Source organism: Sorex araneus, chromosome 1 (assembly GCF_027595985.1).
Source record: "Sorex araneus isolate mSorAra2 chromosome 1, mSorAra2.pri, whole genome shotgun sequence".
Lineage (NCBI taxonomy): Eukaryota > Metazoa > Chordata > Mammalia > Eulipotyphla > Soricidae > Sorex > Sorex araneus.
The window spans coordinates 383,240,121-383,265,972 of NC_073302.1; the positions used below are offsets into that span (position 1 = coordinate 383,240,121).

The 25,852-nt window shown below is 40.4% G+C and overlaps 1 protein-coding gene across 2 annotated transcripts; it reads left to right on the forward strand.

The window, feature by feature from the left end:
- Positions 1–25,852, forward strand: ASNS (asparagine synthetase (glutamine-hydrolyzing)). Of its 2 annotated transcripts, none has more exons than XM_004602208.2 (12): positions 1–150; positions 3,111–3,381; positions 11,610–11,847; positions 15,018–15,203; positions 15,455–15,556; positions 17,451–17,578; positions 19,122–19,248; positions 21,556–21,662; positions 22,794–22,894; positions 24,410–24,491; positions 24,577–24,732; positions 25,530–25,852. In XM_004602208.2, exons 2-12 carry the CDS (start codon positions 3,133–3,135, stop codon positions 25,737–25,739), a joined length of 1,686 nt encoding a protein of 561 aa, XP_004602265.2. In that variant the 5' UTR covers positions 1–150; positions 3,111–3,132; the 3' UTR covers positions 25,740–25,852. The 2 variants fall into 2 exon arrangements, with proteins under 2 accessions (XP_004602265.2, XP_054979614.1); XM_055123639.1 differs by lacking the exon at positions 1–150 and adding an exon at positions 266–459.

The following is a 25,852-nucleotide window of genomic DNA, read 5'->3' on the forward strand; positions in this document are numbered from 1 at the left end:
CCCGGCGCGCTGGTTGGTCCTCCGGGCATGATGAAACTTCCCGCACGCGTTACACGAGCCGGGTGCGTTTAAAGTGAAGGAGGCCCGTCGCCCCGCCGGCTGCCCACGGACCCTGCTAGGCGCCTTCCGCCTGCTAGACCCCCGTCTCAGGTAAACTGAGCTCCCTTTGGCCCCGCGCGGTGCGGCCAGCCTTCGAGCCCCCGCATTGCCCCAGGAGTGGGAGGAGGATGCCCTGCAGCCGGGCGCCAGCTCGACGGGCGGACTGAAGGTGATGGGGCCCAGGGGATGCTCCTGCTCCTGCCGGTAAAGAGGCGGGGCTGGAAGGTCCAGAAGGCTGCACACCTGGAAGCTGCCGGCGGGGACTGACCTCTGTCTTGGGTCCCGGAGGGAACCCGTGCTAGGCTGTGGGGAGGCCGTGCGGTGGCGGAGACAGGACGGAGGCGGCCTGAGTCGTGCCCTGTAAATATTATTATTTTTCAACTCTGTTGCATTGAGGCTGTGCGAATTATTTCTTTGTAGTCTCGCTGCACCGTTGCTGATCCGCAGAAGCTGCAACTGTCCGAGAGGGAAAGGCCCCAGGGTTGTAGCTGGTGGCCTTAGGAACCCCTCAGGGTTCCCCCAGTCCTTAATGTAGTCTCCCGGTCCTGGGTCTCCGGTAGGCTGTAAAACTGAGCAACTGACTTCCTATGCAAATCCTGCCAAGAAAGAAAACATCTGTGTAGGGCGACAGACGGTGCATTGCCTTTGCTCAATAAATGTGTATTCTGTGGGTTTGGCTTCAGATTAATGTTACAGATTTTAATAAAGGACGGTTTTCTTCTCGCCCCTGACCTATTATGCTTTCGCTGACCAACCGTTGCCTTGGGTATTGAATGAAAAGCACTGGTAACTTTTTTCACTGAGTGCGTTGCTTAAGATATATTAGAGATTACTTTGGTATTAAACTTGACTGGGAGGTGGTTACTGAGACCTTAATATACAAAGAGATGATATGGAAAAGTTTAAGTAGCTGATAAACTGGTTCAAAATTACAAGCTCTCAAATCGACCAGCCCAATTCAGTAGCCACTAGCCATATATATGAGATCATAAATTGCTGGCTAGTTTACTTGAGATGTGTTTAATGTAAAATACATGGCATTGGTTTTATAGAGAAAACCACACACTTAGTTTTGGTGATTGTTTTAATGCTGATTACATGTTGAAATGATGCTACTTTTGGAATATTGTATTAATAGTTTAATTTCACTTTTCTTTCTTTGAAAATGAAGCCAATACTACATTTGATAGTACATATTTTAATTTTATTTATTTATTGTTTGTTTTTTCTCCTCTATTGGACAGCACTGCTGTGAAAGTTGATGGGGAAAGACAGAAAATTACTGGAAACAGGATATAGCAATAGTAAAAAGCTTTGCAAGTAGGACCTTTGCCCTCCAATATGACTGATTCCAATGAAAATGAAAGGTTACTTTTTTTTCCCTGTTTCTTGCTGGAGAAACAAATCTGCTTCATAATTTTTTTTCCTTTGAACCTCTAATGTAGTGACATTTTTCTCCTATAGGCATAATGCCTTATACTAAACAGTAAATGATTTGCCAATGGCCTCTCCTGATTTTCAAAGAATTCCAGACCCAGCTTTAATTGGTATAAAGTCAACCCAATAGGACTTATCAGTAGTCATCTCATAGAAATTTCAGTGTGTTTTCATAAAATGTCTCATAGGCCATGTTGCCAAATGCATGGAAGGAACTACATAGGACATGTGAAACATTTCCAAGTTGGAAAATGTTTTATCATTTTACCTTCAGTTTGGTTTCATTAAAAGATGTAAGACAATATTGCTTCTTTTAGGTCAAATGCAATGTCTTCAGGGTTGCTCAAAGCAATTGCTGTAACTTGAGTATATTATTATTATTATTTTTTTTTTTGCTTTTTGGGTCACACCCGGCGATGCTCAGGGGTCACTCCTGGCTCATGCACTCAGGAATCACCCCTGGCGGTGCTCAGGGGACCATATGGGATGCTGGGATTTGAACCCGGGTCGGCCGCGTGCAAGGCAAACGCCCTACCCGCCGTGCTATCACTCCAGCCCCTAGTATATTATTTTTCTTTATGGTTTTTCTCACAAATGAAATAAGCCTTTGTGTCATATTTCATCTACAAATTATAGATATTCTGGTAAAATAACTGATCAGATAGCTCCCAAATAAAGTTGCCTTTTTACAGTTTAGAATTTGAAATTGCAAAGTAAGTAACATACTGTCTATAGTATTTATTTGCTTCTTGGTCTACAAGGATGAGTTAAATTGTTTTTCAGGGATGTTACTGTTAATGTCTTATCTCCTTTGCTTTGTTATTAACAAAGGCATCTTTGAGACAAAAATATTTGAGAAATGTTTTGTCATTTAGAACATTCCGGTGGTGAATATTTTGTGCCTGTCAGCATACAATGTATGTTTGTGTGTACAAGTATACTTCAAAGACAGGGTATCTGATATCAGATAATACTCTTTTCCTTTTCTTAGAAATTCTTTGACAATATTTGAATAAACCATTTAGAGGTAAATAAAAGATATGACATACTTACTTTCAGCAATTTGTATGTTCTACTATTCCCACTGTATTTAAGTGCAGTTAGCACTTGGAGGATAGTTACTGGTCAGAGAGACTGAAGCGGAGACTGTAGCATTCTGAAGTCTTTGCTTTTTGACAGCTTTTGAGATTTGGGGTGAAAAAAATGCGATTGGGATCTCTTGATTTGTTGATGCTCCGCGTGCAAGGGTCTTAGTATTTGGGGGGTAAAATGCAAAAAATAGATTGCAAGAAACAATGTAGCCAGCCTGAAGACCACTACCACCATTTAGTGACAGACCCTGAGATGAGAGAGGTAGATTTGTGTGAACGGGCAGACGTAAAGATCATTTATCTTTTCTGAATATTTGTACGTAAATTAAATGATTTTCACCTGAGTTCCTGCCAATCTAATGGAAAATTACTAAGATATTATGTATTCAGTCTTTGAAGGGTTTATGGAAGTTTCTAGAATTAAGACAATGCAGACTTAGTTTGACTATTAAATCTTTAATTATTCTGCTCTCCTCTCTATAGAAAGACACAGCTCTGTTGCAACATGTGTGGCATTTGGGCCCTCTTTGGCAGCGATGACTGCCTTTCTGTTCAGTGTTTGAGTGCTATGAAGATTGCACACAGGGGTCCAGATGCCTTTCGTTTTGAGAATGTCAATGGCTACACCAACTGTTGCTTTGGATTCCACCGGTTGGCTGTGGTTGACCAGCTGTTTGGGATGCAGCCAATTCGAGTGAAAAAATATCCCTATTTGTGGCTTTGTTACAATGGTGAAATCTACAATCACAAGAAGGTAAGTCAAGTGAAATCAGAGGATATTTGAATGTTAGTAAACTTTGAAGCTAGTTGGTTATAATAATTATACTTTTTGCTTTTCTGTCATGCTTTTTACTTTTTAAAGCGCATTCAGTCTTGCTCTTCAAGCTCATGTTCTCCCTTGAGCACACATATTGCTTGTTTAGTCTCTTTGTTTCTTTGCTTGCTCATTTCCACTTAGGAGAAGCCTGTGTTCTCCTAAACATACTTCTCTTTCTCCCCTCATATCTTTATTTTTTATTTTAATTTACCTTTTTGAAATTAAAAAACTGTGATTTACAGAGTTGTTGAGGGATGATAGATGAGTCTTAGACATACAGTATTCCAGCATCTATCCTACAACCAATGTCAGCATCCCTCCACCAGAGTTCCCTTGCTCCCTTCTGCCCCCTCCTTCGATGCTGCATCCCCGACTCCCAGCCCCCACCATCTGCTACCTTGTCAGGCACATTTCAAAATTCAGTTGTTGTAGTTTAGGTCTCATGATTAAAGTGTGTGCTTTGTATAGCAATACACTCCCCTATATCACTATATCACTGGTATACCTGAAGTCCCTTGTAAAAAACTGTGCACACCGAAGGGTATGTGATTGCGGGTTCTCTGGGTGGCTCTGTCTCACTGCCCGTGTTCGGTGCTCTGGAGCCGCTGTGTGTGGCTGTTGGCCAAGGGCAGGCGAAGGAAGGAAGAAGGCCAAACCGGTTGTTCTACCAATTGTTTATTTCATTCTCCTGTCTCTCTCTGCTTCTCTCCTGGCTCTGCATCTTGCCCCTTCTCACTCTGGATTCTCCTTCCCTAGTCTCTCCCCCTACTAGTCTTAGGCTTGCCCTCTAGACTACACACACAGTCAGGTAGCAAAATCAACATAAGAAAGCCCTTCCTGAGGGCCAGGCATTCCAAAGCCCTTCCTGACTGCCAGCAGGCAAAATACCTCTTAAGGTTTTTCTTCTTTCCTTAGACCAAGAACTCATTAACATCTTAATACTAGTTATTTTTGTATGGACACAGTAAGAAATACATTGAGGCTTGTATGCAACATCTTGCCACGGACTCAGACTGCAGCACTCAGGCCAGATTAATCATTCCTAACCCAACAGGGTCCGAATCTAGTTATTACTTTTTGGATCATGACAGCATTTGTCCATGACCAAGCTCTTAACTTATAGTTAAGCATTAGGCGCTTTGGCCAGGCCCATCTCGATGCCAGGGTAGCACACAACTCACTGCTTGCCCTGGGTCCATCTCATCCCTTGTCGGGACCCCGCTTTTGTGGGTGCTAGGAAGTAAGGGCAGCTGAGGCTTAGGTTGAGAGAACAGATGCCCAGGAGGAAAATATCATGTAGAGTCAAATGACTCCCAGGTATAGCTTTTGCTACAGTCTTTCTGTGCCCATAGGAAAGGACAAGGCTCTGAATAAACTGTGTAAAGGACTCAAGGAGAAGAGAAAAACAATATTTACAAGTCAACAGAACACTAAGAAAGACGCTACAAATAAACACAGAGGAAAGTTCCCAATAAACCTAAACTACCTGAGGCTATGTTATCCTACAGTTCCCTGGCCCCTGTTCCCCTATTACTTCCCTTTCTTCTCTTCATGCTTGCTTTTCATATCTTTCTAAATAAATTTCAATGAAAATTATCTTGTTTCGCTCACACACAAAAATCATGTTCCATGTTCATTATCTGTGATACCTGCTTATATTCATAGTATACTGATGCTCGGAGAGGGAAGTGAGTTAGCCACATATACAAAAGACAAGTGAGTTTATGATTCAAGTTCTTTAACTCTTAAAATCTATTTTTTCCTGTTATGGAGTTAAATATTAATAGTGCATTATGAGGCTTTGTGTTAGGTGCTTGGGATGCAGTATCACTATATCACTGTTGCTCATCGATTTGCTCAAGCAGGCGCCAGTATGGTCTCCATTCGTCCCTGTCACGTTCAGGGTTAGGGGAATGAGGCCTAGTATTGTTACTGTTTTTGGCATATCAAATACGCCATGGGTAGCTTGCAGGCTCTGCTGTGCGAGATTCTGCATCGCTCTCTTCCAGGAGCTTTGTTTAATAGTCGCTGGATCTTGGCCGTTGATGAGATTACATGGCGCAGAAGGGCAGTTTGTGGGTGTGACTGCTAAGTCACACTTAGCAGTCACACCCACAAACTGGGATGCAGCGATAGAGATAAAGTAGGTCCATACTCTAGTGGAACTTACCCTACTGGGAAAAGACTTTTAAAAAATCTTTGTACAGGGCTGGAGAAATAGAATGGTAGGTAGAATGCCTGTTTTGCATGAGGCACACCTGGGTTCTCTCCCAGCAACTGAACCATGAGTGATCCCTGAGTGCAGAGCCAGGAGTAACCCTGAGTACCCCTGGGTGCAGCCCCAAACCAAACAAACAAAAAAGTACAAATTGTAAAAAACTTGTATGTACACTGACATTCTAGAAAAACTAACACACAGTTTATGGCTTCGGGGAGATTTCATTTTTCAAGAATAGTGGTCAGAAAGGCTTGGAGGAGTAGATAGATGAACTGAGTTCTACTGGACAAGGCTCAGGCTGAGAAGAGCAGTTCATGTACCCACTGTACTGTCTTTCTGGGCCCATGGAATAGCTTTTCTTACCTGGGTAAACACTTTCTTTCAGGGAGTAAGAGTGAGAGTAACCCTTATTCTTAGGAAGTAGGATAGACATTCTGACCTGAGGAAGTTAATCTGCTGACCACCTTCTAAAATATTTATAATTAATGCTGTTCAAATGTAATGAGAGGTGCCTTTTCTTTTTCTATGCATATGCACATTTATTTTTTAGATGAAACTAGTCTTTTAAAATAAAATTCTCTATTGTTTTAATATTTTTAGCTTTCCCCCCCACTTTTTAATTGAATCACTGTGAGATATAGTTACAAAGTTGCTTATGACTAAGTTTCAGTCATAACAATGTTTCAACACCCTTCACCATTGCACATTACCCACTATTGTCCCCAGTTTCTCTCCTACCACCCCCCACCTCTATGGCAGTCCCCCCACCATCTCTCTCTTTCTCTGTCTCTGTCTCTCTCTCTTTGTCTGTCTGTCTGTTTGTCTGTCTGTCTGTCTCTCAGACATTATGGTTTGCAATACAGGTACTGAAAGATCAACATGTATATCACTTTACCAATTCTTTCAGCACTCAGTTCTTTTCCAGAGTGATCATTTCCAACCATCATTGTCATGGTCTTCTCTGCCTAACTGTCCTAACTGTCCTACCCCCACCCCAACTCCACTTGTGGCAAGCTTCCAACCATGGACCAGTCCTCCTGGCCCTTGTTTCTACTGTCTCTGGGTATTAGTCTCATACTGTGTTTTGGTTTGTTGCTTTTTAAAAATATATCCTGCAAATGAATCTAATCATTCTGTGTCTCTCCCTTTCCCTCTGGCTCATTCATCTCCCTCAGCACGGTACTCTTCATGTCCATCCATGTATAAGCAAATTTCATGACTTCATATTTCCTAACAGCTGTGTAGTGTTCCACTGTGTAGATGTACCATAGTGTCTTTACCCACTCATCTATTCTTGGGTACTTGTTTCCAGATTCTGGCTACTGTGAATAGTGCTGCAATGAACATAAAAGTGCAAATGGCTTTTCTGCATTATGTTTTTGGATCCTAAGGGTATTGTCTCAGGATTGATAAAGCTGGGTCATATGGAAGCACTAAAAAATTTTCTAATTTTTTAAGGAATGCCCGTATTGTTTTCCAAAAAGGCTGGGCCTTTTGTTGTTATTCCCACCAGCAATGAATAAAAAATTCTTTTTCTCCACATCCATGCCAGCACTGGTTGTTGTTCTTTTAGATGTGTGCCAGTCTTCTGTGGCATGAGACGATATCTCATTGTAGATGAAACATTTTAGAGTAAAGCAGAACTTAAAAATATCATTCCTACATATGTATTTATCTTATTAAGAATAAGGGTTGCCTTATTCTTTTACCTAATTATATCAGATTTCTCATTACTACTAATATTACCCAACTCATTAAAATTGGACAACCTGAGAATAGAACTGGCTTTTTTAAAATGTTTTATTCATAGTTCCTATATCTGGCTGTGATGTTCTTGGTATTTTTGAGCCTTCTTTCTGTGTATCCACCATTCATGCATTAATGGATAGGGCTTTATATTTTAGCCACCCTTGGACACTTTTGTTTGTTTGGGTTTGGGTTTGGTGCTCCACCCTGCAGTGCTCAGGACTTACTGCTAGCTCTATGCTCAGGGATCACTCCTGACAGTTTTTAGGGAACCACATATGTGGTCCTGAGGATTGAACCTGTGTCGACCAAGAGCAAGGCAAATGCCTTCTCTGCTGGAGAGCCCTGGACATTTTTAATCTGTATATGGCTTTTTGGATGAGAAGTTAGGGAATCACTCCTGGTGCTGCTCTGGTACTACTCATAGCTGGAAGGTACGGGTGGTTCCTAGCAGTGCTAGGGGTTCGTACTGTACTGGGAAATGAACCATGCCAGGCAATGAACCAGGCTCTTGTATCCGAAGTATACACTCCAGTCCTTGGAGCTATCTCTCCAGCCCCTGTATTGCTTTTGTCACTGTTTTCTGTTATAGAAACAGTCTCAATAACATATTTCTCGTTTAAAAAGTTGCAGTTGTTCACTTCATATATGTACTAAGGGACCAATTATACAATAAGCATCATTTTTCTAGGTTAGTGTTCGCCAACGTGGGTGATGTTGGGCACTGGAATGATTGAGGGTTGGAGAGGAGGCGCTACTAACCTTGGTGGGAGGACTGTTTTCTGTTTGTTCCCTTAAAGAGGTAGATTTTCAGGTAGGAGAGCACTGAATGGAGGGTTTTGTTGTTGATGTTGTTGTTGCTGTTTTCTGGAAAGATAGACCAAATAAGTTTGGGGACCACTCTAGGTACTTGGGGTTGAAATGGTGACTAGAAGAGGTAAGAATGAAAATTCTTGCTAGTGTGACAGGAGAAGAAGAGCATTTGAAATGTCTTTCTTATCAAGCTAGATTGGTGCCCCTGTACATGAGGGTACTTAAGTGATATAGGCAATACCATGTTTTATTGGGACAGAATTGCTACCTTGTTAGCTTTGTTAGCAAATTAGTAAAAGTTAAATATTTTGACAATACTTTTTTAAAAATTTATTTATTTTTAAATTAGTGAGTCACAGTGAGGGTACAGTTACAGATTCACTGTAACTGCAATGTTTGAGAGCCCATCGCTCCACCAGTGTCCATTCTCCACCACCAATGAACCCAGTATCCCTCCCACCCTCCAATCTCATCCCCCCCACCCCACCCTGCCTCTGTGCCTGGGCATTCCAATTTGATCTCTCTCTTTCCTTTTGGGTGTTGTGGTTTGCAATAGGGGTATTTAGTGGATAAATATTTTGACAATACATCTATATTAGAATAAAACTTGTCTTTTCAAAAACTTAATTTTCATGGCTCCTGCCACTTAACCTTGTGCAGTTTGAGCAGGTAGTTGGTTGTCAGGGGATGTTTTAAGTTTATATAAGATTAAAAAATTTGTTTTTTATTTTATAAGGTAGTTCACAATACCTGATTACATTTAATATTCAGACACCAATCCCACCACCATTGCACCTTCCCACCACCAAATTTGGGATGTTTCCATCCCAAGCCCCAATCACTGTCCCAAAGCACAACCGAAATAATATATTTTATATTGTCTGCCATGAAGAACCACTGAAAATGCTTACAAAAAAGTAATCATATAGGGAACCATGTGAAGATTGTTCTGTTTTGGCAGGGGCCATTAAGACATTCTTTAGGATATCACTAACATGTTGGTAAAGGTTGAGTGGTGTGAGTTTTCGTATATATATATATGAAAATATTTATATATGCATACATATATATATTTCCCTCTATGATTTGTTGCCTACTGTCTGACCCCCATCATATGTGGTGTGGTACTTATGGAGAATGGATAGGGAGTGTCTTATGATATGTCGAGGCTGCTCAATCCAGGCATAGATATTCACTCATGCATGAGGCTCTGACCGAGCATGTGGGGAGCAGCCTTGCACGTGGTGGTGGTTGGATTCTGGAGGTTTTGGGGGCTGGGTCCTTTGGGTCTGGGAGGGCTCTAACCAGCCCCCTTCTAGGGCATCACTAGTGAAACAACCTGGTGTGGATTCCAGTGGCATGGCTATGGCGGGTGTCATGTTATGCTCCAGCTTATGTAAGTATTCTGTAAAAAAAACTCTCAAAATGTTATTTTTTTAATGCAAATTGAATTAACTACTATTAGTAATTAAATAAGACAGAGGTGTCTTAGGAGTGGAAAGAGACTAATCAAGGAGAGGAAGAATTTGAGTATGTCTGGGGCAGAGCAGAGTTCCTCTCCTCATAGGGATCGTTCTATGTGTGTGAAACATTAACCAACAAATAACTGCAAGGATTAGGAAAAAGAGCTACCATGAGGAGAAGGCATTGCGAGTAGATGGTAAACCCAGGGAGCTGTTGCTTACCAATATTATTGAGTGCTTTAAGATCGTTTCCCTTGGGCCAGGGAGCTAGCTCAGAAAAGTGTAGTGTGTGCTTTGCATGCAGGAGGCACAGGTTAGGACTCTCCCTCCTCATGGTCCCTCCAGCAGCTTCAAGAAAAGTGGGGAGGGGCTGGAGTGATAGCACAGCGGGTAGGGTGTTCGCTTTAGACGCGGCCGACCTGGGTTTGATTCCCAGCATCCCATATGGTCCCCCAAGCATCTCCAGTAGTAATTCCTGAGTGCATAGCTAGGAGTAATCCCTGAGTGTTGCTGAGTGTGACCCAATAAGCAAAAAAAAGAAAAAAAGAAAAGAAAAAAGAAAGGTGGGGAGAGTGTAGCCTCTTAAGCTGCCCATTGTGCTCCAAAAATGAAGGGGGGAAAAAAAAGTTATTTATTCTTTAGGTATGTCAGTCCAGAAGGGCCAGAAGACTGTTTGTAGAACCCCTTCTGAGAGGGATCATGCCTGAATTTCTGAGAGCAGGAAGAGGTGACTAGAAAGTAACTTTATAGCCACTGGAACCAGCCCAAACCCATTTTGGACAGTTGTATGAGCACCTGCAGACAAAAGGGTCACAAAGTGAGCAGGATGGTGAAGTGTGCTTATAGGACTTACATCTAAAAGCATAGAGATTTACTTTTTGAAATTTCAAAACGTGTTGTAGTTTACGTATAGCTAAGATTTCCATCTGATCGTGTTTATGTGACCCTCTTCTCTCCCTGTTGTCAGCCAAAGATATGAATGCCAGTCAAGTACAAAGAACTCACAAGGATTTTTCACTCTTAGTCCATTAGTGTTAGTGAATAGTCACAGAATTTGGTTGCAAATTCAATTCTCTCTCTGCACATGGTGGGAATGACAGCCTCTTTGCTGTTCCTTGGGGGCATGTGCACAGTAATGTTCACTGTCATTTTATCAGTGAGAAGTAGCTTTTATGCCACGACAATGTGAAAGACTGGTTGTCCTCCCGGGACCAGCAGCTTTTGGGTAGCCGTGTTTCTCTATATTTGTGATGGAGTTATTTAGTTCTCAGTAGCACCAGATAAGCTTGTCTTTTGCCATTGCACAAAATCTTTGAATAATGAACCGGAAGAATTGTATTCCAAAATCAGAATACCAAAGTTACAGAGAGAGTGGGCACATTATCAGCCCCCATTGCAGCTGGGCAATCAATGGTGTTGTTACATAGATAAATAAATATATTGTATTAAAAATATGTATGATATATGTCTCTGTGGATTGCTGTTTTATATGTTGCTTTCGTATTCTGATAGTCAAAGGCAACTAGAATTTCCCCATGGATTAGCTTTATGTTATAAAGAATTCGTAGGAAACCACAGCTGTGTTTTGATAATGCCACAATAATTCTGAGTTGTATATTCTAAGGTATATGAAATAGTTACGAAGTACAAAGGACAGAAAGAGTGAGGGAATTCTGTAATTAAAAGTTATCATTTTCTAGGTGGAGTGGCAGTACCGTGGATAGTGCTCTTTTATTGCGTGACTTAGACCTAGGTTTGATTCTTGGCAGACCATATGGTCCCTAGAGCCCAGGCAGGAGTGATCTCTGGTTACAGGGCCAGGAGTAAGCCCTCAGCACTAATGGGTGTGACCTAAAAATCAAGCAAAAATTGTTAGTGAGTACACAGAAATTCTAACTTTTTTATTTTATTATTGTTTCCTCAAGATGCAACAGCATTTTGAATTTGAACACCAGACCAACGTGGATGGTGAGATAATCCTTCATCTTTATGATAAAGGAGGAATTGAGCAAACAATTTGTATGTTGGACGGGGTGTTCGCATTCATTTTACTGGACACTGCCAATAAGAAAGTGTTTCTGGGTAGAGATACCTACGGTGTCAGACCTTTGTTTAAAGCCATGTCAGAAGATGGATTTTTGGCCGTATGTTCAGAAGCAAAAGGTAATGATAGAATTTTTCTGTCGAATTTTCGTTATTGTCCTGGCACTCTCTGATCCTTTTACTTCTTTTTGCCTTTCCCAGAAAGTCACTAGTTGGAGTCATACAGTATCTGACTTTTTCAGACTGACTTCTTTTACTTATCAATGTTTCTTTAAGATTCCTCCCTGTCATTTTGCTGCTTAATAATTTTTATTCTTTTATTATTAAGTGACATCATACTGTATGTCTGATTTCATCCATATTTGGATTATTCATGTTTAATTGGACTACCTGTCTTTTGTAATACATTTGTAATAGTTCTTTACATAGTCTAGATTTGAATAATTTATATTTAAGGTTGCAGGATACAAGTTCAATATGCAAAAATCAGTTGCATTTGCTTGACAAACTTGCAATGAACAGTATACACTTACAATGAAAAATTAAATAATGGACCTAAGGAAACAATTCCTTTTAAAGCATAAAAAATATGAACTAAAAATTAATTTAACAAAATATGTAAAATTTGTACTCTAAAAATTATAGAGCGCTGTTGAAAAAAATTAAGCTCTAAACAAATGGAAAAACATTCTAATTATGAAGTGATATAACACAATTAAGATGGCAGTACTCCCCAAATTGATCTTTAGATTCAGCATGATCCCCATTACAATCACTGATGACTTAATTATAGAAATAGATTAACTGATTCTAGAGTCAATTTGAAAGTACAGAGGGCCCCAGCTAATCAAACAAAATTGCAGAAACTTTATAAAGAACAAAGTTAAAAAAATACAAACAGAGAACTGATTTCTTGATTCAAAATTTACTACAAAGCAAGGGTAATCTGGGGCTAGAGCGATAGCACAGTGGATAGGGTGTTTGCCTTGCACGCGGCCGACCCTGGTTCAATACCCAGTATCCCATATGGTCCCCCAAGCACTGCCAGGAGTGATTCCTGAGTGCAGAGCCACCTAGGAGTAACCGCTGAGCATTGCCGGGTGTGCCCCCAAAAGCAAAAAAATAAAATAAAATAAGGGTAATCAGTACTACAGCACTAGCACAAATATAGGCTTATCGTTTAGAGAATTGAGAGACCAGAAAGGAACATATATTTCTAGCCAACTAATTTTCACTAAGAGGTATCAAGATGTTGGAGGGGAAGAGGTGGGATGAGAAAGAATAGTTTTTATCACATGGTACTGGGATAATGGTATACAAATGCAAAAGAAATGAGTATAGACCTTTACCTTCATATCCTGAACTAAACTGAAAAGGCGTCAAAGATCTGAATGTAAGAGCTGAAACTCTTAGAAGAAAATGTAGGGGGAGAGTAAGTGTTCATGACCTTAGATTTCAACAAGATTCTTATATCACACTAGGAATATTAGCAATCAAAGAAAATTTGATTAATTGGGCTACATCAAAATTAAACACTTTTCTTTAAAAGATACTGTCCAGAAAATGAACGACAACCCCAGTATAGAAAAAATACTCAGAAATCATAGTTAGGATTTTTTTTTTTTACATTAAACTTGAAAACACTGGATAGTAATAGTATCCTAAAATCTGATCTACCAGTCTGGCTCTTTATTAACTCATTCCTTAAATCCTTTCAGTTTTGACATTGAGAGGTTTTTTTTCTTTTTTCCAGTTTTGATTGGCTGAAGGCGAGGAAAATGAGGTCAATGAAAGGTTCCCTGGATACTAGTCCTAGAGGGGTTACTAATAGATTTCTGACTAGGTCTATTTTCAGGCATTTTTAATGTGATAAAATGACACAGAAGAAGAGCATGTTAGGAACTTGGCGTAGAAAATACAGGGGAAGAGAAGACTCCTTTTGTCCACCATCTTCTTTGGGCCTGATGAGAACTTGATATGAAATAATCTCACATCCAGTTTACCTTCTGACATTTATTGACATTTATTTTTTCTTTCTTTCTCTTCGTGTTCCCCTGACACCGCCCTCCCACATACACACACTCCTTATATGAGCTGGGGATTGATTAAACTTGGGCCTCACACATGCGAGGAAAGAGTTCTGTTAAAACTTGCTAAAACGTATCCCTGGATGTTATTATTATTATTATTTTTAACATAGTACTGCCATGTTTTTCAGACTGAATGGTCTGATCTTGAGTACTGTTTCAGCTTTCTTTTGCCAGTACTTCTGGAATAACCTATCAAAATTGTGTTTGGTCATGCTATTCCCTGCTTAAAATCTTTTAATTAGGTGCCTGAAGTGATAGCACAGCAGGTGGGGCATTTGCCTTGCACGTGGCCAACCCGGGTTCGATTCCCAGCATCCCATATGGACCCGGAGCATTGCCAGGAGTAACCCCTGTGCATTGCTGGATGTGATCCCCCCCTAAGAAAAAGCAAAAAAAAATCTATTAATTATTTCTTGGCCCCTAAAAAACTGATATGACTTATTAGCTAGTGACAGGATCTGGGTTTCATCTGTTTCATGAATTAACACCAGAGAGGATACTACTGTAATTTATTAGCCATAAGGACTATTTTGTATAAATAAGCTGATTCTCTTTACAATGTAACATTGACTTTGTACCAAAAGTCATGGCTACCTGTGATAATTTAGATGATACTATCTAACTCCTCATATATAATGTATGACTACATATATAATGTATAGATGTATATATGTATGATTAACATACATGGGACTCATGCCTGACTTCTTAATATTTGACTTTAAAAGTACCTAACATGGTTCAGTTTGCTTGTCAGAGGACTAGAAATCATGATTGTTTTCTTAATATACCTCAGTGTTCACAAAGAAGTGTCAGCTGTACTGTTACAGAATTGTATTAGGTCCATAGGTCCATCTCTTTGCTAATAAGTGTATCCTACTTACCTTTTTGTATTTGCATGCTTTATTAAAGAAAGGAGAGTTTCCAGATTTGAAACCCCAGCTCAGGAGAAGAAAGTGCACTTTGGAACCTTTGCTATTGCTTTGAAAATACTAGAGGTTTTGTGATTGCCATTTTTCTAGTAAGAAGATGGTGAAGTTTTTGAATGATTAGTTTTCTTAATTTTGCTTATATAATGAACATATATGTAGTTGTATTTTAAAAGGGAAAATTAAGAGTTTTGAAGATAACCAACTCATCAGGAAAGTTACTGTGACTTATTACCTTAATTTGAATAAAGTTGTCTTGTTAAAATTGTAGGTCTTATTAACTTGAAGCACTCCATGACCCCTTTTTTAAAAGTGGAGCCATTTCTTCCTGGACACTATGAAGTTTTGGATTTAAAGCCAAATGGCAAAGTTGCATCAGTGGAAATGGTTAAATACCATTACTGTAGAGATGAACCTCTGCATGCCCTCTATGATGGTGTGGAGAAACTATTTCCAGGTACTAAAATCAGCCCCCACTCACCTAGTTCTTGTCTCACTCTACCGAAGGAAAGTTGCATGCTCATAGTATTGGAATGATTTAATTTGAAGACCAATTTCCTCTTTAATTGGGAGTTGACGCATTGGGATTTGGCCAATTCCACTGTTAAGCAAAGGCCCTGATAGATGTAGATGATTGTGTGTATGCCTTGTTTCAGTAATCAACCCAAACTTTCCTGAAGCTGTTCCATGTGTTACCTATGTTTATAGGTTTCGAGATTGAGACTGTGAAGAGCAACATCCGGACTCTTTTTGACAATGCCATTAGGAAACGTTTGATGACAGACAGAAGGATTGGCTGCCTTTTATCAGGTGAAGAGAGTTTAAAAAACCAGTTGTAGGTAATACATGGTGGTTTAAGATAAGTAATTTGGAGCCATCCCAAGTTGTGATATAAAATATTTACTCTGTGATTACATATTTCCTCCATGATACAATGTAAAGGTTTCCTTTCCCTTTGTTTAATTGAATCACTGTGAGATAGTTACAAATCTTTCATGTTTGAGTTTCAGTCATACAATGATCCAACATCCATCCCTCCACCAGTGTATGTTTTCCACCACCAGTGTCCCCAGTATCCCTCCCCCACATCCCATCCCTACCCCTGCCTCTAATGCAGATAATTTCCCTCTTACTCTCTCTCTACTTTTGGGCACTATGTTTGGTCCTTTACCTACTTCCAGCTCACATCTGCCATCCCAAGTAATTCCTCCAACCATCATTGTTTAGTGATCCCTTCTCTATCCCAGCTACCTTCTCCCTCAGCTCATGAGGCAGGCTACCAACCATAGAGCAATATTCCTGGCCCTTATCTCTACTGTCCTTGGGTGTTAGTCTCATATTATGATATTTTATATTCCACAAATGACTGTAGTTCTTCTATGTCTGTCCCTCTTTTCTGACTCATTTCACTTAGCATGATACTCTCCATGTCCATCCACTTATAAGAAAATTTTATGACTTCATCTTTCTAACAGCTACGTAGTATTCCATTGTGTGGGTGTATTAAAGTTTCTTTAACTAGTCCTCTGTAGGATGAAAAAGTTTTCTATAAGCTGCTTTTAATATTCATAGTGATATATAGTAGCTCAGAGTTTTCTGTAAGTGGGCTAGTAAATATTATTCTGTAGGCTGTGTAGTGGGCAGCACTGTTGTAGCACTGTCGTCCCATTTCTTGTTGATTTGCTCGAGCGGGCACCAGTAACATCTCCATTGTGAGACTTGTTGTTACTGTTTATGGCATATTGAATACGCCACGGGTAGCTTGCCAGGCTCTGCCAGGCTCTGCCATGCAGGCGCAATACTCTAGCTTGCTGGGCTCTCCGAGAGGGTCGAAGGAATCGAATCTGGGTCAGCTGCGTGCAAGGCAAATGCCCTACCTGCTCTGCTGTTGCTCCAGTGATAAACAAAAATAGCTACTACCAGTCCAGGCTGGAGCAAACTGGGCTGGTAGTGGGTATTTTTGTTTATTTTTGGCCACTCTAGCAGTGTTGCTGGGTCTGTGCTCAGGGATCACCCCAGGCAATGTTCCAGAGACTATGGGGTCCTGGGGTTCAACCCTGGGTTGGCCACGTGCAAGGCAAATGTCTTTCCTACTGCACTATTGCTTGGGGCCCCAGTGCAGTGTTTTTTAACTAATTCTAAGACTAATACTACCATGCTAGATTTTATGTTCGATTCTAAATTTTGACCTCAAGGGTGCTCCCAGTGTGGGAGCACATGCCTTGTGGCAGGAGACCCAGTTTCAGTCTCTGGCACAACATGTTCCCCTGAGCACTGAACCAGGACTGACATCACAGACTTCACCCAAACCCACACTCCAAACCCCCCTCTCCCAAAAGGAATGATTCAAAGCAAAACTTGACCTTAAGGGTGTGGAGAGCTATCACAGTGGGTTAAGTTGTTTCCCTTGAGTGCAGCCAACTCACTTTCTCGCCTTGACACCACCTGTTGCCCCCTGAGCACTGCCAGGAGTGATCCCTGAGCATTGAGCTAGGAGTAAGTTCTGAGCACAGCCAGGTCTAGTCCAAACACCATATATTTTTTAAAAAAACAAAACAACAAAAACCTGAATTTCAGTTTATCAATATTTGAGGACTTTATATGGTAAGATTCTAACCATGGTTGCCGAACAGGAATGTAAACATATCAGTCCTTCCATTAATCACGACCCATAACCACTGTGCTTCCTGCCTTGCTTGTTTAGGGGGCTTGGATTCCAGTTTGGTTGCTGCCACCCTGCTGAAGCAGTTAAAAGAGGCTCAAGTACAGTACCCTCTCCAGACATTTGCAATTGGCATGGAAGACAGTCCAGATTTGCTAGCTGCTAGAAGGGTAAGACATCATCTTTGCCCATTATGTAATTAAGATAAAGAGAAACTCAAGTCAGTAGCCAATGATTTGTGCTTGTTTTGCAGTATTGACTCAGGTAATCGCTTTAAATTCATTAAACTGGAATGAAATATCTGTTGGATGCCAGTTGTTGTACACTATTTTCTGAGTACTTTTATCTAGTATGTTTTGTGTAATCCTCCCCAAATAAAAATATGTTACATATATATATAATATATAAATAAGGATATATATTATCTTTTTGTGAGCAGAAGCAAGTCTGAGGTAATAATAAATCTGTCCTTTGAAAAGTAAAGACATTCTATAGTGATTTCACCTTCTGTCTTTGGAACTTAACCACTGGTTCTACCTTGCACCCCCAATGTAGTAGTTCTACCTTCAATTCCTCATTTATGTCATGGAAATAATAGTATTTATGTTGCCTTTTATTTTCTTTTTTGGTAAGTAGTGTATAGGGAATCCTGAGAGGGACTTTGACCCAATGATACTTGGCCCAGTTGTGTGGACCTGACGTTATTCTAGCTTCACTAAGACTGTACCCAAGGTGTGTAGGGGTCACTGCGGTGTCAGAGAGCTAACTTGGAGCTTCTCCATGCAAGGCATGTTCTCTAGTGCATCGCCCCAGCTGTCTCCCCAGCCCTTGTGTGTTAGTGCAGAGAAAAAAGTGATATAATTCACATAAAGTACATAGGTTAGGATTTAACATATGTTAAGTATGTAATGATCCTTAACTATTGTTACTGTTATTTTCCATCTGTTAGAAAGCACTGTGTTTAAGAAGGTGGGACAAGTGGGTGAGCAATTCCTTTGCTCTTCTGGAAGCCCTTAATCTAGAATGAATGAGAAAGAGCTAGAGAGCAGTCTTCAAGTAAGTCAGTAAGTGCTGAATCTTAAGTAACCAAAGAAAATAGATTGAGGGAAGGGGCCAATCCATTCAAGCTACAACTTGGCATTTCAGGAAGACCAAACGGAGAACAAGATCAGAGTGGGACCATGTTGGACTAGCCAGATAGCGTTGCGGTGGGTTTGGTAAGCAAGGGTGCATTAGGGAGGGGAGTGGTGATGAAATCACACTAACTGGAAGCCTCCTGAGAGATTGGAGTGGAAATTGCTGAAATTCCCCTCTTTTGGTGGTTGAGTCAGAAGGCAGAGATAAGGAGAGACAAGAGAACCAGACTGGCAGGGGTTTGTATGTGGTAGGTAGCCTGCAGGAGTATTTCCTCTTTTTTTTTTTTTTTTCTTTTTGGGTCAGACCCGGCGTTGCACAGGGGTTACTCTTGGCTCATGCACTCAGGAATTACTCCTGGTGGTGCTCGGGAGACCATATGGGATGCTGGGGATCGAACCTGGGTCGGCGGCGTGCAAGGCAAACGCCCTACCTGCTATGTTATCACTCCAGCCCCAAGGAATATTTCCTCTTACACCACTCTGTCTCTCAATGATTCACTGTGTTTTGTGAACTACCATCGTGTTTCATTTTAAAGGTAATTCTTGACATAATGAGGGTATTTATTTCTATTTCCAGGTAGCAAATCACATCGGGAGTGAACATCACGAAGTTCTCTTTAACTCTGAGGAAGGTATTCAGGTCCTGGATGAAGTCATATTTTCTTTGGAAACTTACGATATCACAACAGTTCGTGCTTCAGTTGGTAAGGTATTTTATAATATTAAGTATCTTAAAAATAGAAGCATAACCTGGAAATATTATGGGTTCAGTTTCAGTCTCCACAATAAGGTAAACAGTACAAGAAAGAGAATCACTTTTTTTCCCCTTTCCCAATACATATAAAAGTTACTGTAACTCTAAACTGTAGCCTATTACATATGCAGTAGCTTTTTTAAAAACACAAAAACAAAATAACTTTGCATATCGTAATTTTAAAATGCTTGATAACTAAAAAAAGATTCAGCTATCATCTGAACCTATGATAATCTTTATGCTGATGGTTGATCAAGTAAAAGAAAAGAACATAATAACTGCAAACCACAAAATATGAAATGACCACACTGGGAAAAACTATGTGTAAGTAGTGATGCATCAAGCCTCGGTTTAAAAGACAATATTGAAGAATGAATGTAAAATTCCTGTGCTAACAGTTGTTTAAGACCATTTAAGAGTTCTTCAAAATCTTTTGTGGAAAACGAATACCAATAAGTACAGAGTCAAATTTCCGCATTTAAGTTACTACTGCTTCTTTTTTCCAGAGTAGACACATATTTTTGACCCCGACCTCTCCCACCCCAATTTGTATAACATATAATCAATATGAAATAAGTAAATGGGTCTAGGTTGGGATTAATTTTCTGTAAAGACTAGTCATTTAAGATCAATTATGGTAAATATAGACAACTTATTGTTGTATTATTATTCATTGCTATTAATGTTTATAAGCAGTACTAGTTTCAATACATTTTTACTCTATGGATAGATATCGAGCTCAGAAGTATACTAAAATCAGACTGATTTAGTGTTCCTGAGTCTGTAATATGCAACTGGTTCAAATTTGCTGAGTCCATTACAAAGTTAAAAGGATACATTCTTCCACTCTTTATTTTGTAATGATGTCACAGAGGTGACATATTGCCATCAAGGGAGCAAAGTTATTTTTGAAGGGTAAAGAAGACTTAGGGATTATGGCCTTTCAGAGAGACACAGTACACAAATAGATAACTAGTATAAATATTTCTTTGGGGGAGGGACAATTTAGGAAAAGGTGTTTAAAATAATCTCCCTAAAGGGGTTGAAGAGATAGTATAGCCGGTAGGATGCCATCCCATATGGTCCCCTAAGCACTGCCAGAGGTAATTCCTTAGTACAGAGGATAGATATCGAGATATCGATAGATATCGAGTAAACCCCAAGCATTGCCAGGTGTGGCCAAAAAAAAAGTCTCCCTAGAGAAACAATAACAACACTCCCATGTCACTGGAATGTGGATCAAGAATCAATAAACCTATTGATAACGTATTTATATGGAGCATTCTTAACTAATGAAATTTGATATTAGGAAAAAACTTAAAACTTTATTAAAACTCCAACTCCTACTATTTTTTATAGTCCTTCTCTATGAAAGACATGATATTGTTTAATATATTCACCCAAGCAAAAATTTATCATGGACATAAGCTTTAGGTCTAAAAGCTTTAGGGAATTCAAAATGTAGAAATAAAATTGTGGAATGATTCTAATCTTTTATTGCAGTAATACAACTTTTGAATTCGGTGCATATGAGTGGCTTGTAGATACAAGGTTAAAACTTTGGAAACTATTTGTATTGACAGAGTCCTAACTAATAGCAAAGTCTATAGTCATTTCCAAAATCCAGATATGAGGCATTTAGGGAGAGGGATTGGTAGAGAATGACCTCTTTTGTATTGGGATAAAGAAAGATAGGGAATAACAAATAGCAAAAGGCAACAGAATCCATCTATAGAACTGAACTTACTTTGGCAGTGAGACAGTTTGATGGTGGTGAGGTGGGTGGGGATAGGGGGTGGGTGAGAGGAGGCAGTTGCACTGATAGTGGCGGAAGGAAGCGATTACACTGGTGGAGGGTAGCACTATAGCACTGTCATCCCGTTGTTCATTGATCTGCTCGAGTGGGCACCAGTAATGTCTCCATTGTGAGACTTGTTACTGTTTTTGGCATATCAAATATGCCATGGGTAGCTTGCCAGGGTCTGCTGTGCGGGTGGGATACTCTCAGTAGCTTGCCGAGCTTGCTGGGCTCTCTGAGAGGGACGGGGGAATTGAACCCAGGTCAGCCGCATGCAAAGAAAATGCCCTATCTGCTGTGCTATCACTCCAGTCCATGGTGGAGGGTTTGGGATAGAAATGTATGCCAGGCATCCTGTCATTAACAGTATTGTAAATCAAGGGGACTTTTTTTTTTAAAGGTCATTTTTGGCAGAAGGTTTAAATTGACATTGACCCTGATTATTGTCTCTCTTTTAAGGAATGTACTTAATTTCCAAGTATATTCGGAAGAACACAGATAGTGTGGTGATCTTCTCTGGAGAAGGTTCAGACGAACTGACTCAGGGTTATATATATTTTCACAAGGTAAGCATTTGGGAATCAGTATTGGTGCCAGGTTAAGAAAAGCATGAACTATTTGACTATTTTCAATCCTGTTTTCATGTTGCAGTCAGTTTTGAGTATCTTATGAGGCAAATAAGGAAACCTAAGAGTATCTGCTTTGGGAGAAAGAAGTCTTAAGTCTCCAATAAGTTCTGTTTTTTTAAGCTAGCTGAGTAAGAGAATCACATTTCTAATGATTTTCATCCTCCTGTGGAACTGTGTGGGTTGCTTGGGATGTCTACTTGTGTTTCAACACTGACCATTTTGGTATGATGGAAGGAGGCACAGGAGGCAGATGTATAAAGCAGTTAATTCGCTTTATCACTGTATCACTGTCATCCCATTGTTCATCGATTTGCTCGAGTGGGTGCCCATAACATCTCCATTCGTCCTAACCCTGAGATTTTAGCAGCCTCTCTTAACTCGTCCTTCTCAATGGTGCCACATTGGAGGCTCTTTCAGGATCAGGGGAATGAGACCCATCATGGTTTTTGTTTTTGGCATATCGAATATGCCACAGGGAGCTTGCCCGGCTCTGCTGTGCAGGTAGGATACTCTCCGTAGCTTGCTTGGTTCTCCGAGAGGGAGAACTAGACAATAAGCTTTCGGGAGCTTTGTTTTATAGTCTCTGGATCTTGGCCATTGATAGGATTACATGGTGCCGGGGGCAGTTTGTGGGTTTGACTGCTTAGCTACTGGAAAATGGGGGATCTGGGTGGAGAAGGCCCTGTCCCCATCCGAGCAGGCTTGGAGATCCCAGCCCAGGGTCCACACACCTGGGTTCCTCTGCCAGTTCCTTTGTGCGTGAGGCTTGTGCGAGTGTGTGGAGAGTGGCCTTGAGCATGGCTGTGGCTGGGTTCTGGAGGTCTTCGGCTGCTGGGGCTCTGCTCGGGGAAGGAAGGGAAACTCAAGCCACCCCCCTCCGAGGGGCCCCTGTGAAGACAGCCAGGCGCAGGGGCAGGAGACTCTCCTCTATAAATTTTCTTTTTTTTTTAACATTTGTCTTACCCACTTTTGAAGTTGAAATATGTGGAAGAGTCAACATTGGAACAGTTTTGTGTGTCAAAAGGAAAGCTTTTGGTGTATTTATAATTTTGGTTATTTGTGAAATAGGCTCCTTCTCCTGAAAAAGCCGAGGAGGAGAGTGAGAGGCTGCTGAAGGAACTCTATTTGTTCGATGTTCTCCGTGCAGATCGGACTACTGCTGCTCATGGGTAACAGTATTATAAGAAGGTGCTCAGAGCTGACTTCTGGCTCTGTGCTCAGAAATCATCCCTGGCCATGCTGAGGGACCATATGTGATGCTGGAGACATAATATGGGTCAGTTGCATGCGAAGCAGGTGCCTTACCTGATGTACTGTTGCTCTGACCCCAATTGTTTTTTTTTAAATCTTCATTTGGCTATATGTTGCAAATGACAACTTTTGGAGGAAAAATGAAGCTTAACTATTTAATTAGTTGCAGGGACGTAGGCAGAATTTAAAGCACTCTTGTCCTGGTGAGAGGAACACTACCATAGTTTATTTTATATGGAATTCTCATATTTAAAGCACTATAGCATTCTGCCCACTTCTGAACTGAAGCTCTCTATGGCTCTTCCTGAGCCCTTTTAAGAGACGTTGAGATGCCCCATCTCCATGAAACAAGTGTTGAGGGCCTGCCGGGCCTACTCAATACAGTGGTGACTCTCTGTTAGGATGGCAGCCTCTGAATGTGCATTAGGTTTGATTATATTCTTTTTTTTTTTTTTTGCTTTTTGGGTCACACCCAGCAATGCTCAGGGGTTACTCCTGGCTTTGCACTCAGGAATTACCCCTGGCGGTGCTTGGGGGACCATATGGGATGCCGGGGATCGAACCCGGGTCGGCCGCATGCAAGGCAAATGCCCTACCCGCTGTGCTATCGCTCCGGCCCCTGATTATATTCTTGAAATCAGGTGTCCTTGGTATAATTTCTGGTTTGCTGAAGTTTTCATGTTTTTAATGGTCATCTTGGAAAGAACTGGGGAATTACAGAAAATAGCCAACATTATGTGTTTTATTTGCTTCTTTCGTTTCTCAGATTAGAAAATAAATAAGCAATGAGATCTGGAAGTGAACTGGACCTGCTTGTCCAAATCAGTCTCCAGGACTCTGAAAATGTTTGTTGTGGCCTTTGATGAAACATTACTTTATATTCAATATTGTACCTAAATTATTAATCAGTAATAAATTTTAGAATGAACATGATAGTTGTTAATACAACAAGGGATGGTCTCGGCTAGAAAAAACAGAGGGGTTGGAGCAATAGCACAGCGGGTAGGGCATTTGCTTTGCATGCAGCCAACCCAGATTCAATTCCCAGCATCCCATATGGCCCCCTGAGCACCATCAGGAGTAATTCCTGAGTGCAAAGCCAGGAGTAACCCCTGTGCATTACCGAGTGTGACCCAAAAAGCAAAAAAAAAAGAAACCAGAAAGATAGAAGCAAGGTTACTTTTTAGTAATGACCCAGTCACTCACGAGTCTTAACTTTTTCTGCTTTTTTTTAGGTATGCATTTTAATGGTCATAGGAGAAAAAAAATTTTTCACCATTTGTTTGCACCCTAGATAATACAGAATATCTCAATTGAGTTATTTTTATTCATCTGTTAGTATAGGATAGTTAGGATTGTAAACAGTGACTTTAGAATCTTCAGTGAGAGTCTGGTATCCATTTTGATTCAGATTTTCTTATTTTCTTGTTAAGCCTTGAATTGAGAGTTCCATTCCTGGATCATCGATTTTCTTCCTATTACTTGTCTCTGCCACCAGAAATGAGAATTCCCAAGGTAGGTGAATCAATTTGAGAGAAAAACTGTCAATACAGGTTGCATTTGGAACTTTTACTGATGTTCTTTTTCATTTTTATGTCAGAATGGGGTAGAAAAACATCTCCTGAGAGAGGCATTTGAGGATTCCAATCTGCTACCTAAAGATATTCTCTGGCGACCGAAGGAAGCCTTCAGTGATGGAATAACCTCAGTGAAGAATTCCTGGTTTAGGATTTTACAGGACTATGTTGAACTCCAGGTATAGTGTGACTAAAAAACATTTTCTGGAATAAGACACTTTGGATGTTGGCTTGTGATTGTCATTCATTTTATATTAAGTTTAAATGTTAGAAGAGGTTTCCTCTAAAACAATATTTCCTTTATCATTTTTTTTTAATTCAGAGGCATAAAGGATTATTGAGTATCATCTAGAATTGAGAGAGTGGAGACTTACCAATCATCACTCATCTTTTTTGAACCCATTTGAGAGTCCCTGCTGGGTATTGGGCGTTTTTAGCACAAATAGAGAAAACTCTCAGAACTAACAAGTTAGAAATGTGAACATGAATATTCCTTAAAGTCCACTGTAGAACTTTTTCCACTATGGATAGGCCCATGCTCTCTATTGAAGACGTATCTCTCTCTTCTCACACTCCTCCAAATTTCTTTATACAAAATTATTTGCTTTATTTAAAAAATTAGTAAAAAAGCAAATATCATGTGGATAAAAAAAAAGTCACTGGAGAGCCAGAAAGATATCTCATAGACAACATGCATGCTAGTTTGCTAGTTCAGGGTTCCAAGTGCCACACGGTCATCCTCAGACACCACCAGGTGTGGCCCAAAACAAACAAACCGTCACTGTAGTCATATACAGTGGGGTATTTTAGCAATTGCTAAGTAGAAGGTGTTTACAGGATCTCTTGCACAAATGACAGTCACGACTTTTGTCTTTATTTTGTGTGTGGGGGCAGTCAGATTAATAAAAACATGCCATTTTGGAAATCATCTTGCACTTATACTCCTGTTTGGTTGTTACTTATTATATTTTTACAGGTTGATGATGCAATGATGGCAGCTGCAGCACAAAAATTTCCCTTTAATACTCCCACAACCAAAGAAGGCTATTACTACCGTCAGATCTTTGAACGCCACTACCCAGGCCGGGCCGACTGGCTGACCCATTATTGGATGCCCAGGTGGATCAATGCCACTGACCCTTCTGCCCGCACTCTGACCCATTACAAGTCTGATGCGAAAGCTTAGGAGTGAACAGTTCTTCATGTGGAGAGTAGGGGGTTGGGAGACAAATAGGGGAGCAATGAGCATCAATCACCCCAGCTGGAAAAAAAAGTAATAAAAGTCTTAAATATGAAGCA

What these genes read in the sequence shown, in the direction of transcription:
- ASNS (XM_004602208.2), top strand. Translation starts at nt 3,133, where the DNA reads ATGTGTGGCATTTGGGCCCTCTTTGGCAGCGATGACTGCCTTTCTGTT. An exon ending in GATTGGCTGCCTTTTATCAG is followed by an intron (nt 15,557 to 17,450) that starts GTGAAGAGAGTT and finishes TTGCTTGTTTAG; the next exon opens with GGGGCTTGGATTCCAGTTTG. An exon ending in ATTTGCTAGCTGCTAGAAGG is followed by an intron (nt 17,579 to 19,121) that starts GTAAGACATCAT and finishes TTCTATTTCCAG; the next exon opens with GTAGCAAATCACATCGGGAG.